Below are 15,015 nucleotides of genomic sequence, written 5' to 3' on the forward strand. Positions count from 1 at the left end.
AGACATACATAAGGCAATTATGTATAAGTCCCAACTGTGTATTTTAATTTTTCTTTATGATTTCATTCATAATTATTGTGACACTAAGTGGATTGATCGCTGACCTATTTTAATTATGCTATTTTTCCAACAGAGGTTATAAGTATCTTCAATACATATTTAAAAAAAAATCCCGTAGCGTGGAACGTTTATGAATATATTTAATATAATTTCAATTTGAGAATATATAAATGTAAAACAAATGGTATTTTTAACGAACTATTTAAAAATTCATTCTGAATGATTTATTACGTCAAAACTAACGGATCATATAATGGGCATAATCACTAAATGGATTGAAGCAATTTGCATCGACACAACAAATTGGACCAGTGTACCGCGTAGACATGTCAACTGTTCCGTGATCCACATTCTCCATATACGGTCAATTTAGCTAAATGCAAGACATACTTCATTACTGAGAAAAAACTATTTTAAATAAATATGATTATTGATTTATGGTGCTTAAAATTAATATTAATTCTGTTTTTTTCTAAATCTAAAGAGCTAAGCAACATCGCCCAGCCATCTCCCAGTGAAAGAAGCTAACATCATAAATAGTATCAAACATTTTAAACCGAGTACTGAGTACCATGTAAATATAGCTTGATTTTTAGTTGTCGAAGCGGTGGAATTTAAATTGAAAGTAGGTGGATCAATGAAGGTTGGTCGAGAAATACTTCATTTGATGAATCATGATTAAGTACAAAGATATCCTTCGCAAGTTATGATCATAAATTAAGAATGAGCGAAATTCTATCGAGATTGACTTTTGGGTAGGTGGTTTATTTTAGAATTGCGAGTGTCTGTGGGATTTATGAGGGAAGGAACTGATGGATGATGTATGAGAGATAACTCATAGACAATTCTATGTTTTAATATCAAACTATGTAATATTTAAAAAATATCGTCGATGAACATGTAGACGTTTTCAGGAAGATTTTTTAAAACAGGCGTAACAAAGAACAAAACAAAACTAATCAAAGAATATTGTACTTTGTAAACAATTTTGTTGACAAATGGACATAAGTAAAATCCTTTAGTTGCGTACTTACAGCTGGTGACCAGATGTCATACAACCCAAGTTATTGTTATGATTTATTGTTAAGCGATCTTAGTTTACTTGTTATATTAGAAATGGTATTTGTATAACATCTGTGAAAGTAAATGTTAAACCTTTCTACGTTTAATATACACTGATTGAACTTGTGCATTCATGTATGCACAAGTTCATTATTTTTGTGTACTTATAATTATAAATGAAATTCCATATTTATTTTATTTTCAAAGTAAATAAAGATATAAATACGATTAAATGGAAAGCTTCTAGCCGGTCAGTATTCTCAAAATGCACAATTGTGAGACTAGATCATATATTTACATTCCGTTCACTACACTCTTACATGGCTAAAACCTTTACAAAGCTTTCGGACTACGTTCCCGGGACGTCCTTGAGAATTTGAAACTCAAAGAAACGTTTCAAGCTTCAAAGGCAAACATTTGGATTGTCCTACAAACGGGTATCTGTAAGATATAAGAATGTTATAAATTAAAGCTTTAAATAATATTTAGAGATTCAAGATTTATAAGATTTACAATTGTGAAAAACTATTTTGAGTTTTTTTCATCGTATACCAATTATTAGATAAATCAATGATAGACCTTTTGTTACAAGGTATGGGTAGGGGGTTCTAAAAATAAAGTTAATTGTTTAAAGCTTTGTGGAAATTAATTATAGCAAGAACTAGACATTTGAAATTTTATTCGCTGAAAAACTTTCAATTTGTTCCATTAATTACTACAAGAGAGAAGAGAGTTTACTTCGAAAAAGAACCGAAATTTTCTGTTTAAATAAGATATATTTTACAAAAACTTTCAATCTCAGCAAAGATTTTGAGAAAAATATTTATTTTCCATCAGCGCGTACAAATATTTGAGATAGTTCTGTTTTGTGTTGTTTTCAACTCCGTCCAATTAGCACTTGGGATGTAGTTAACTAGTTTAATTAGTTCATAAACTTGCTTCGGTCAGTGCAATGATTTCGTTCTCAATGTAAATTGATATACAATTACTTCTTGTTCTTGCGTAAAAGCAATTACTCTTGGCTCCGATACCTTAATTATTTTTATATATAACTATAATATTTAAAGCGTGGAAATGAGTTAGTGTCTACGTTTCTTTGTTACATTTTTTCGTCTAAACGTTATCACGTTAGGTGCACAGAAAATTACATACAATTTACACACCTTAAACATGTTAATCGAACAGCAATTATGTTTTGGAATGGAGTTTCTTTGAAATTCTAACTCAGGATAATATGAATTGACTAAAATTAATCAACTCTTGCTTTAAACAAACACACAACTTTGTAGCTGTTTACACATTATCAAATTTCAATGTTACTTTTTTAATACAATTCAATTAAAACAATATACTAAAACAACTAGATGGAATGGATTGATTAGCAATCACAATAATCTTAAACAACAATACAATACAACAATCAATACCTACCTAAATAGGTAACTAGTTAAATTTATGTAGAATTAGTATGGTACAGTGTCAACAAATAGTCTTGATGTTAGGAATTTCGTTATTCATCATCACCAACAACGTCAAGGGTAAATAGGTTTGTTTATAAAGTGTAAAGGAACCAGGGCAGATTACGTTACAACTTGTGAAAGAGATAAGCAATCAAACATATTCCCCAGATTACGACTATATTCTGATACGATAAGAACGTAAAAGTATTATTATATTGCTTATGACAATGTCATCTGGATAATCTGTGGAGACTGTAATTCAATTCAAATGATAAGAGTTAATATATTGATGTATTCTTACAGGTACTAATTCTTGTTAAAAGCGTAAACTAAAACTTAATTTAGAATAGATTGGATCGGTCGGCCTATTTCACACGGTGTCCCTCAGGCCAAAAGTAGCCCGGGGTTAGGTAGGAAGTTGACAACTGAGAAAAAATTCTTTTACAAAACCAAGGCAAAGGACTAATGCAAAAGTTGCAATATCTAAGTGTTATTGTTGAAAAGTTTATTAGCCCTGCCTGAAAAAGGGCATAAAATTAATTATGCAGGTATCGTTAATTTCATTATGTAAACATATTTCGACTATTATTTATAGATCATCATTGTTTCGTTGTTTTTGCATAAGCCGATTGTGGCATTATTTTAATTAATATTACTAACTTATGTCAAAATAATTTATGATTTACTATTTGAAACTGAATAATATTTAATTAACACTCGATAATGACAATATGAAATACCATTTCACAAAAAGGTAAATTTATGTATCGATTGATTATATTTAGCTCAATTAAATTGTCAGATTACTTAAAAAAATTGTTTGACTTGACAATGTTTTTTTATCTGCAACTGAGAGCTGGTACTCACGAAGTCCGGAACCGCGTTGTGAGCCAATGCACACTTTTATTTTCATTGAATTTTCATTCCTTTTGTCTTATGTTCGTTTCGACAAATTGTGTTATTGCTTTAGAACTTTTCTCACTGAAAATTATCTTCTCAGATAATTAGTTCCATGTCGTATTTTTTTTTGGGTATCTTAAAGTAAAGTATTGTCAATATTGTTAAAAAGCCTAATTAGGTTTTTTATTTTTAAATTGAAAACCCTGTTCTTAACCATATTGTTGAAATATGTTATGTATTGTTTATATATTTAGAAGTTACTATATAACTTTGCGTTTTAAACTTTATAATATGTAGACTGATGGATACATAAAATCGAGGTCTATTGTGTTGATGCCTGTCAGCACTCACCAGACAAAGTTGCGTTAAAACCCATCCAGTTGTTTTAATATCGAAGACAATACCTATTTGTTTTATTCGTTTTCATTTATTATTCTTTACTTGCTTTTGTTATTTTTATCTGATAGTTATGTTCATCCGAATTACAGAGATCTATGACAATGAAACGAAGTGTTCGAGACGGGGCTACTTACTTGAATGAAAACGTCTCCCTACAGAAAAAAATTGCAATATCAAGATATATATATGTCACAGGCATATTTGTCGCAAGCAACTAACTTAATTAGCCATTCATTTAACAGCCTAGCCTTTTTAACAAGCCGTTCAATCAGCGTTCGGAATGACATAGTCAACACATCTTCCCTTTACAGAATAGGGTAATTTATTTTAGACTCACTTGAATCATAGACATACTAAAAATGCAAAATGTTTAATTTATAACAAAACCAATTTAAATAGTTTTATTACAAGAGAGCCTACAGCACAATTCTTCACAAGCTCTTTCTGATATATAGCTAAAAGACATTACAACGGCAGATTTAGTAAAATGGTGAGGCTGCTAATTAAAAGCCTAATTAAACTAGATGGCTGCGATAAATTCCTTCAATTATAAATGTAAACTGAAACTCTGTCTGTTACCTCTTAAACCGTTGAACTGATTTAGATAAAATTTGGCATGTTGATAGTTTGAGTTCCATCGGAGCGGCGATGAAGGTTTGCACTAAAGCCGTGCTTGCTTGAAAGCCTAACAGACAGACGGGCAGTCAGAGTTACTTTCGTATTTATAAAATGAATTTAGATTAAAGACTTTTGGGAAGTGGGTGGCCTTTAACCAGACGGTCTTACACATGGACCAACATGTTACTAGATTAAATCCTGCGAATCAAATTAATATTATGATAACATTTTTATTCTACTCGATCGAATGGAGCGTCGATCAATATTATAATCATATTTTGCTGTGTTAAATTGTTGTACTTGTTAATGTGTGCTTTGAGTATTGTAGTTTACTTTTATATTTACAAAATTAAATTAAAACAAAAAATGCCTTACACTTTTTAGCTGGAATGACTATCATACTTATATTGTATGGAGTTATAATTAACGCTTTTGCAAATCTATAACGTACACGAAAACATTCTAAAATATTCATAGGTCTCCTTTAAAAACGTCAGCAATATATATATATTATTTTAAATTAGAAGAAAAATGATACGCAGTCAGTGTTTTCCGTTAATGTAGGTAACTTTTCATTTTTACTTTTGCAATTAGACCGGTCCAGTTTAAAGTGGTTACATTTTTTTTTAATGCTAAAGTTTTGATAATAAGGTGAGGAGCGAAAGCTATGATTTATTGATACGATCAAGAAAATACACTGTTACTCGACAATCACTGTATTAATATTGGTTTCAAATTTAAAAATTATTTAAAATTCAAAATAAAATTTAATTTTAATAGTAAGATATCGGGATGGTTAGTTAGTAAAGTAATAAAGAAGTCGGCTACGTTCACGCGCCCTTAAACTAAACAAAAATAGAAGGAGATGGAACATCGCGGCATGGTCGTATACACAGCTGCGTTTCTTGACTGACGGGTATCTATTACTCACACGCTTTCACCCCAACGTGGGCGATCTGGTCGACACTACGCCATGGTCATTCTCATTCATGATACAAGCAAACCTGTTTACTCACGCCAACATTACAAACATCGTAACGCCTTAAAAATAAACACGAATCGATGGTAAGGGGCCCTGATAACGATTGTTTACCTGACGATTACTGCTCGTTCAAGGTAACGATAAAATAATGGACGCACCGCTCCGATGCGCCCAAGTGCAGGTAACTATAGTCGCTACCATCACAGTCATACAGAAGGATTTAGATTGATGAACCGAAAGAAATTACACTCGTAAAATCGTGTTGACATTGAAAGTTACGCAAGAACTCACATGAGTTCTGTACTTTCGGAACTAGACACCGATGACAATACCGGTCTGTCCCGTCTACTGTCTAACAAAAAGCCGGAATGCCGCGCTTAAAGAGGGTCCCCCTTACCTCTGTCGCTCGAACATATCCTGCGAGGGCTACACAAGACAGCCATAGGAATATGCTCAACTGCATCACAATAACTTTAAAAAGCCCGGTTTTATGAACAGGGTTACACCACACAAATTATCACAGCACAAAACAATTTGCTGTTATGTTATTACACTAGCACCATACACACGGTCACAACAACGAGAGAAGCGACATGCGTCGTCGATTTGAGTTTGTAGTAAACTGAGTGGCGCTTGGCGCTCGCTTCACTACGTCGTCGGAATGAAGTCGTTCTCCGCTAGAAAGCGAATCGTTGCTAACTTCATAGATGTGGATTTTTGCTTTCGGTCGTCGCCCGATGTTTGATGAAGCTTTGTTGCAGTTCGGCTTCGCGACACGCACTGCAGCTTATTATATTTAGGTATTCTTAGTACTAAACGATTTTTTTTCCTTATTACCTAGATGAATAATCATTTAACTAAACAATGCAGAACAAAGTACTTAACGTATAGTCCAAATTTTTTGCGAAACCTACAAAAATAAAGCTGGCAGCAAAATTGTCTAAAATAATAATTGTTCAGTCATTTGATTTTGATTTATTATAACATGTTTTATTCTGTATTTATATACAATTTAGGTATACATACCCATAAAAGGTAGTGATGTAACACTGCATTCGGTTCTTAAATCATTCTTAACTGATTTTAGTTTGTACTTACACATTTAACAGCGACATCTAAGATGCGGTTACTTCAACTACCACTAGTCTGGATCAGTGCCTTAGATGGCGCTGTCATACATCTAATGTAAATTCATAGAAATTATCAACGATAAAATAATATAAAGAGGTGTTCAGTTATCTTTCAATATCAGGTAAAAAAAAAACAATTATAATGCCTGTAAAATATATTTGATGTCTAAGACCTAAATAAAATAAAAGCAAAAATTGACATCTTAAAGTTATTGTTCACATCTTATATTTTAATAGTAGTTTTTTAAAGTAACACAACGTAGGTAATCTACAGGACTATTTGGAGCTGCAATGAAAAATTGAGTAAAAAAACTATTTGTTATTAATTTCAGCCATTTGTTCCTTGTGACGTCTGATAGCATCTTCATGACGTTTGATCTGCTCTTGATGGAAAGAAATTTCCTTGTCTAAATGACCTTTAATGTTGGCCAGTTGTTCTTTTTGCTGTAAATATAAATTTTTAATTAATTACTATGATTACACAATTAAGTTAACATTTAGGTTACTATCTACTTTTTGATATTGATTGAATAACAACATTGAAAATAGGACAAAATCTACTTCAAAACAATATTTCTTTCTTTGCTACCCAACTACAAATATAATATTTAGTTTCAATTAAAGTAAATTTGCCTTTTTGTAGAAGAATTCATCTTCTCTGGCTGCTTCCATCTTGCCAAAAGCACCACCAGCTTCACGAATGGCACCACCACCGCCACCACCCTTTCCAGCTCCAGATCCTGGCTCCCCGGAATACATTCTAAAATAATGTAATTTGAATTAAAGAAAAAGAGTTCCAAAATGTTTCACTTTTCCCAAATATTGTGTTTATTCTAACAAATTAGAGTAAAACTAACTGACACAAAAAACATTATTATTGTCTTTGTAATACACCTAACATAAAACAAAATATGGTTTTAAGATTCATATTATACAAATAAAAATAATCATTTTATTTCCTTTAAGCATATAAAATATAGCCTATTCCAATCACAAGAGGACTAAAGCCAAATAAACAAAATTTGAGATCTAATTTACGCTATGCGCATTTGTCGAGAGCTTGAATAATCATTATAATATACACTATGGATTTTGAACTATTATGAAAGGTTGTATAATATGAAGTTTGGAAGTAAAATTAAAGTGGATATAGCTAATACGGTGGATTAGTGTTGTATTATAAATAAAGATATATTTATTAATCAAGAACTGTTCGAAGCACAATACCAAATCACTGAGCTATTAGCAAATTCTTTTGAATATATAAATCTAGTTTATTTTTATTTTTTCCTCCATTATAATAAGCTACATGTAGGCAATACGTTTTAAAATAAATAAAATAAAAAATCAAAATGTACATTACAGAGTCACGGCAGGTATGATGAAATAATGACAAAGCTTTTCTTATTATAGAATGACTGTGTCATATTGATTGAAGATGGTGAAAATGACATTGAAAATTTCGTTACATATATAGAAACAGGTCTAACTAAAAAAAGCGTGTTAAAAATATATACCATTTCCGTGACCACATAGTTAACCAGTCTTGTAAGCAGAGATAATAATGTGAAATGAAAAAATAAAAATGATCACTTAATTTTTTTGTTGTTATTACGTTAGGTAAATTTATTTAATTACTATATTAAACAAATAAACGATTGTGGAACATTTAAGACAATAATTTAATTTTTATCAACTTTTTGGGTTAAGATTGCGTAATCTAACACCGGTACAAAATATCTCACCTAATATTGTAAACCGCACGCAATAAGGGCGTTCTGGTTCTTGCAATATAACTCATGGCTTTTTAAAATAATAATCTACAGTAACTAAAAATATAATTAAATTTAAGATATTTGCCAAATCCCTTCAATATTAAATTGTTTCAAAATGTCATGAAGAGTCATAGAGTTAATTATTATTAAAAATAAAATTGTCTATGGTCAGCAATAACATAATCTAAAAAACATTTAGCAAATTTGTTATGGTATATAATAATTAAAAAAAAAATTAGTATGGTTATTGAATAATTTGAAGTGCTATTATTTATTATTTAATTAATGTATATATGTGAGGTGGGTTAATACAACCTGTTTTGGACACGCTACTAAGAGATGGCGTTGTAGCGGTTATTAGTTGTATAGATATACAATAGGTGGCAGTTGTTATATTCGATATTAATAACATATATTTTCAAAGATACTTATTTAATGTTTTAACCACTGTTCGCGGATATATATCATGATATATATCACGATATATATCAATTGATTTTTTCCTATCTTCTGAACAACACTCATAGATCTATGCTTAAGGCCTGACTCTGAATGAATACTTTTTATGATTAGTCATTTACAAATTAATATTAAAATAAAATTAGTTGATTTATCTCACAAACAAATGAAGATATATAATAAAAGGTACTTGGTTTTTGTGTTCATATAAAAATTATTTCTCAAATAGATAGACACTAATTCCTTTGTTACTTTTTTTTAATAAAAAATGTCGTATTTCGACACTTGTATTATTTTACAAATACCTTTCACATTTTTAAGTGTTTACAGAATAAAATTGGCTTCGTTTTCTTAGCCTGGATATATATCGGATATATATATATATATATATGAAAAAATCGGATTTTTGATATTTATTATAAAAATCGTTTTTTTTTAACCATGGTTTTAACTAAGTCAAACTATACCTAATAATACTGACTGATTATAATATTATACCATAAATAAAAAAGTATAGAGTTAATTACTTTTACAAAACAATAATAATAAATTGAAATACAACCTGAATAATTAGTAAGTATAAACAAAGTAAATAAAATAAATAATAGTTGAGCTTTTTAAATTGAAAAATACTTACGCCATTTCTTGTTTCTTTATCCAAAGGATATGCTTAAGTTTTTGTTCAGCTATAATCTTATTTAACTCCGCTGTTTCTCTCATGGCTCTTACTACCTGCCTCTCTTCTCTTAGAGATTCCATCTTTATTTCCTTTTCTGTACTTGAATACCTTGGAACGACACAATTTATTTATTTAAAAATACGAGAAATAAATAAATTTTTGTACATTTTAATTAATAGGTATGTGAAATAAAATTTTATGAGTTATTACAAAACTGAATACTTTAAAAATTCTTGAAGGTCCTTGTGGAATGGTAATGTGTTTAGAATGTCTTCTAAAAACGAAATTTTAGTCATATCGAATGTCGACTTTTTTTTATTTATATTATCGCGCATATCTTCGTAATTTTCGGCATCATTGACTTCTGCATGTTCTGAAATGGAGGACCCTGAAGATTCTAGAATTGTCGTATCATTCAGTTTTTCAAGTGGATTTTCACGGAGCGTGTTGATACCACTACAACTTGGCTGGCCAATATCCCTGTCATGAAAAACATTATAGTTGTTTATTATTAAACATATTTATGTTATAAGGAAGTAATTTCGATTTATTTTTCTTAATCGTCATGCAGTATTGAGCAACGTGTACTCGATTATCATTTAAATGTTTGTAACATTAAGTTTTACTTACTCATCGATATTTTCGCTCTTAATTTCAATGTCAGTATTAATAATTGGTTCATTTTCATTTTTAAGAATGTCGTCTTTTATCAAATCTAATATATGGCACACTTCTAAAGACTGTCTAGTATATTTCTGAACCGCCGCACCATTAAGAGTTATTTCTTCACGAGCTATACGTTTCATGTTCTGCCATTGCGTCTTGACTTTCTTAATTGAAAATCCAGAAAATTTTGTGCCAAATTTTTCAGTGAGTTGTCTCAGTATTTCATTCCACACAACATCTTTCTCTTCAGAATGATTAGGACCGTTATTGCTCTTCGTAACGACCACTTTCTTGTGTTCCTTTATTAACTCAAGTAGATATTGTTTCTCATCGAGCGACCAATTTGGCGTTCTCGATCGCCTGTTCGTTATTTTACCCATAGTGCGCGATGCTTCGTTTGGGTCGTGCTTAATTTTTTGCAACGTTTTATTACAAACGATGCATTCGACATCCAATATTATCGGTTTCCACATTTAAAAACAAAATGCAACGAAAATAATTGAATAACGTTGACAAGCGGACAGTACCGTTAATTGCGTGTCGACTGTTTAAAAACTTATTTTGGAATGAGGTTCCCATTGTGTAGAGAAAATTTGAGCAAAATAAATGAATGAAATTATTTTCTATAGGGCAATGGATTAATAATATCTTTTTTTTTAAAACTATTTCGTTATTGCCCTTGCACATAAATACTATACTAAATAATACTTTTTTAATTTATAGTTTTACATTTAATTTAGTTTAGCCTTGATCTTATTTATTAACAGCGTAAGCCGAATTTGTCCCAGTGATTACGAGACGATAGTTGTACATAATAAATCAGTTATCATCATTCATATCATTTCGAAGAGCTCCAGACATACATAGATGTGCAGAAAATTATAGAAGAATCATGATTGCAATTTACTAAATTGTTAGAATTTAACAAATAATTAATTTTAGAGAGGTACTGGCCGGATAGAGAGCGGTACTAGGGCTGTATAAGAAAAAAATTTAAAAACGTAAACAAAATTAAAGTAAATTCCTATCGACAAACTTCAATTATAACTGAAGTAATGTAGGAATACTATTTGACATTAAAAAATTCTATAAAAAGGTTTCATCATTTTGGCGCCAAATTTGTGAATGACTTGCAGTTTACAATGAAATAAAATCGACACAAAACCTGTGTTAAGTTTCGAAATTCCTAAAAAATATTTTGAATAAAATCGAAGTTTCGCGGGAAACCTACTAGTATTAAATATTTATATCAAACATAAATACAATTTATCGAAATTAGAATAATTATAGGTAATCATAATCAGTGATAAGAATGTGAATTAAATTATAACAGAATTTTGAAATTGACAGAGAAAAGTTAAGGATACTGCATACGATGCAGTGGCGTAGCTATCATAGAGTGAGGACGTGTGGTAGGGATATCCCTATCTATAATACATAACTATAAGTACATATATATGTACTTATAGTTATGAAACAATTTTAAATCTTTTTCTTAAATTAGATATTTTCATCCTGTACTAACGAATGTATTTTTGCATGATTAATAAATATTTCACTTTGAATTCATTGATTGATCAGCTATTTTTAAATAAGCAAAACCAACAGTTATTTTTATTATTAACTTCGCACGAGTAGATAAATGGTCTACCTAAAACATTTATATTAACGTACTTATAAATGTGAACTTTTTGTGTTTCCTTTGCCTGCTGACGTAGAATACCTCACTAAAGTTTTATCATAATCAAATTAATAGTTTAGGAACGCATAACATATACATAACAGGACAAACATTCATTTATATTTATTAAGAAGAGCTAACCTAATGTAGAATGTTTATAGTAGTGTCGACGTGTGTTGCGTTTATCTCTTGAAGTAATCAAGTGATTTTCATAGTGAGGTATGTAGATAGGTATCATTAATCGACTCAAAGCTTGCGTAGCCGTGGATCGTTCACGACTACTTTCATCTACAGTTTCATACGATCGAACGAGCTTCATAGTTATTATTTTATTATCGTTTTATTAGGTAATGGTTAATTTTTGGGTATTCTTGTTTATAATATGATGAGTGTAAAGTCGCTAATCATTTCTCCATACTTAGTACGTTGTGATACTTAAATATCAGGTCTAAGATCTTTTTTCAATTAATTTTATTGTCCTTCATTTTTCAAAAGAATGTTACAGTTCATTGTGGAATTATACCAATCAATAAGAGTCCTAGCTCTTATTGAAGTATTTTGTGCTAATAGTTATGGTTCTAATTTTGTTATTGCCTCTGAACCTCGAATCTTAATTAAATAATCAATATTCTTATAAAGTGTTTATAAAAATTAAATGGTATATATATCGTATATATGTCGTATAGCGAACCACACGTGATAAACTTCGATGTCGACGTTTTAAATGTGGTTTCCAAGTCATTTTAATGTCGAAAATTATTCATATTATTAATCATGATCAACTTAAATGAGATTTTGATAGGTAAAAATACTTTTTGTGTTTATTTTTTATTTTTAGCATCAAATATAATGTATTTAGTTTTTGCTGTGTATCTGTGATGGGTAGGTTAGATTAAAACCAAAGATTAAAAAAATTAAAATTGATTTGACCATCCTTTGAGGTTGTTTTTAATGTACTTCCGTAATAAAACGGGCCGTATCTGCGTGTAATGAATTTTCGCCTTACAAATTTGCAATACATATAAATAAGGAAGAGTAATGGACCTAATATTAATCCTTGTGGAAAACCGTATGTAATTTATTCAGATCTCTTTGCGTCTTTCCAATCTCAAGTCCCTGGGATCGATTATTAAGTAGCATTTGAACATTGTAAATCCAGCGCCTGAGATTCCAATTTTTTCTTTAGTTTGTTTTTGAACTGAAACTTTCTATTATATTGTAAGCGATAGAGGAAGAATAGGAGTAAATACAAAAAACTGTCAACTATCGAAATTACTTCATATTTTTAACCTATAACACTGATATTAGGAAGATGAGCAAATGGATTTCCTGACGTAGTAATCGTGCTATTTCAAAGCTTAATACTGCGTGGCCCAATAAACGCCTATAGGTATCATAAAAAATACTTAGCTATAGTGTCTAGTGTACTGTCCCACAAACTGTTAATAGACATTGCATCAATGTGCCGCCAACTGTGATTACTAGCTTGATGCATTCTTGGTTCACATAAGGTCACTTAAGTAACTTCAAGTCGAAACAAAGTCATTGTCGTTTATCTTTATCGCTTGTGTGACGTCGTCATTAAATTTTTCTTCTGTGACAATGTGATAGTTCAATGTTAACAAACTTTGAGGTTATAATCTGTATAATTTATGCATTTTCTTAAAATATGTATGTGTCTTCAAAATATTGATCGTTTTGTTCTTATTTATCATAATCTCTAATTTTAAGAGTATTATAACCAGTTTAAAAAAATATTTGCAATGCAAAAGACAAATTAATTATGTAGGAAGTCTATTTGATTCTGTTAATTAGATTAATATTTAAATGATAGAATCTTTCATTCCGATATATGAAGAGTTTATTCTGAACAAACGGCTTTGTTCTGGGCGTATTATTATATATTAGTATTAGAATTCTAATATTCTTTTATCTAATAGATAAATTTGAAGACAAAATAAATGGATATAATTCGATAACATAACAATGGTTACTTTTTAAAGTTGCAACGCTTGTATCAAAATATTAATAAAAATAAAGCACTTTGTACTTAGTACAGTAATTTTATAAATTGATATAAGTTTTTCATTACAGTGTGTTTTTAGTTCATTGTTAACATTATTAACATATATTTTTGTATTCGATGTTCTTTTTTGTATTTATTTAAAAAATAATGTAATAAAATAAAATTTAAAAAGCCGAGATGAGGAGAGATAAGCCCAGTAGTTAGAATGCGCGTGCATCTTAACCGATGATTGCGGGTTCAAACTCGCTGGCAAGCAACACTTAATTTTCATGTGATTAATTTGTGTTTATAATTCATCTCGTGCTCGGCTGCGAAGGCACGATGTTTTCGCGTATCCTATTTCAACGAAATTCTGCCACCAACCCTCGTTGGAGCAGCGTGGTGGAATATGCTCTAAACATTCTCCTTAAAGGGAGAGGAGGCCTTAGCCCAGCAGTGGGATATTGACAGGCTGTTACTGTATTAATGTTTGTATCATTGACTTAGTTTATCCTAATTTCTCTACATTCAGAATACTTAAACAAATTTTCGGTCGAATATACCACTCGTTAAGATTTTTATTGCTAACCGTCCCGGCTTCACAAGGGTACAATAAGGGTTTACAAAGGGTCTATACCTAAATCTTTCAAATTGAAGAATAAACTTATAAAGTTCAGGGAAGTTTAAATTCACACTTTACTATAAAATGCATGTATTATGCATATAAACCTTCTTCTTGATTTACTATGTTTTTTCATGAAAACTAGTACAAAGTACCTCAATTTAATATGTAAAATGAGTTGATTAGTTTAAAAGGCCTAAAAGAACAGACGGCGGGAAGCGACTTTGTTTTATACTATGTAGAGATTATAGCCTACAGTTGCAACAACCCTGTAGGACTAAAAACCGATCCTTAATATTTTCGTGTAAAGATTATTATTATAATAGATTACGTGATGTAAGATGAAGTATTTAATTGCGATTAATTAATTATTATATTCGTATTAATACGACCTTTTTAAAGCTGATTTATTCTATTTTTTTTTAACAAAAAATATTAGAATGCCACATGATAATCCAGATCAACTTGTTTTTGTTGACTAAGACAACTTTCGTCAAGCCATCTTCCGGTCTTATCG

General features: G+C 30.3%; 3 protein-coding genes across 5 annotated transcripts in view; all 3 read right to left on the minus strand.

Annotated features, from left to right (window-relative positions):
- Window positions 1-6,115, minus strand: part of LOC125072830 (syndecan) — a 238,876-nt gene extending 232,761 nt beyond the window's left edge. For both annotated transcript variants that reach the window (XM_047684673.1, XM_047683874.1), the window contains exon 1: window positions 5,879-6,115. In XM_047684673.1, the coding sequence (XP_047540629.1) occupies window positions 5,879-5,944 (66 nt within the window). In that variant the 5' untranslated portion in view covers window positions 5,945-6,115. The remainder of the gene's footprint in view (window positions 1-5,878) is intronic.
- A 633-nt stretch (window positions 6,116-6,748) lies between these two features.
- On the minus strand, window positions 6,749-8,515 carry LOC125064493 (ATPase inhibitor mai-2, mitochondrial-like). Of its 2 annotated transcripts, none has more exons than XM_047671569.1 (3): window positions 8,357-8,515; window positions 7,245-7,371; window positions 6,749-7,055 (listed from the first exon to the last, which is right to left on the minus strand). In XM_047671569.1, the coding sequence occupies exons 1-3, from the start codon at window positions 8,410-8,412 to the stop codon at window positions 6,924-6,926; spliced, it is 315 nt and encodes a 104-aa protein (XP_047527525.1). In that variant the 5' UTR covers window positions 8,413-8,515; the 3' UTR covers window positions 6,749-6,923. The 2 variants fall into 2 exon arrangements, with proteins under 2 accessions (XP_047527525.1, XP_047527534.1); XM_047671578.1 differs by lacking the exon at window positions 8,357-8,515 and adding an exon at window positions 7,970-8,033.
- A 963-nt stretch (window positions 8,516-9,478) lies between these two features.
- On the minus strand, window positions 9,479-10,570 carry LOC125077597. The gene is made up of 3 exons (XM_047689563.1): window positions 10,155-10,570; window positions 9,747-10,004; window positions 9,479-9,632 (listed from the first exon to the last, which is right to left on the minus strand). Exons 1-3 carry the CDS (start codon window positions 10,568-10,570, stop codon window positions 9,479-9,481), a joined length of 828 nt encoding a protein of 275 aa, XP_047545519.1.
- Between the last annotated feature and the right edge of the window lie 4,445 nt (window positions 10,571-15,015).

The sequence above is a fragment of the Vanessa atalanta genome, chromosome 1 (genome assembly GCF_905147765.1).
Source record: "Vanessa atalanta chromosome 1, ilVanAtal1.2, whole genome shotgun sequence".
Lineage (NCBI taxonomy): Eukaryota > Metazoa > Arthropoda > Insecta > Lepidoptera > Nymphalidae > Vanessa > Vanessa atalanta.

Bases quoted from the DNA above. Each gene is read 5' to 3' on its own strand.
- LOC125064493 (XM_047671569.1), bottom strand. From the start codon at position 8,412: ATGAGTTATATTGCAAGAACCAGAACGCCCTTATTGCGTGCGGTTTAC. The intron at 7,372-8,356 runs GTGAGATATTTT...ACATTATTTTAG, and splicing joins CGTGCGGTTTACAATATTAG to AATGTATTCCGGGGAGCCAG. The intron at 7,056-7,244 runs GCAAATTTACTT...TTATATTTACAG, and splicing joins ATGAATTCTTCTACAAAAAG to CAAAAAGAACAACTGGCCAA.
- LOC125077597 (XM_047689563.1), bottom strand. From the start codon at position 10,570: ATGGGTAAAATAACGAACAGGCGATCGAGAACGCCAAATTGGTCGCTC. The intron at 10,005-10,154 runs GTAAGTAAAACT...TTTTCATGACAG, and splicing joins AAGAGCGAAAATATCGATGA to GGATATTGGCCAGCCAAGTT. The intron at 9,633-9,746 runs GTATTCAGTTTT...TGTCGTTCCAAG, and splicing joins GACCTTCAAGAATTTTTAAA to GTATTCAAGTACAGAAAAGG.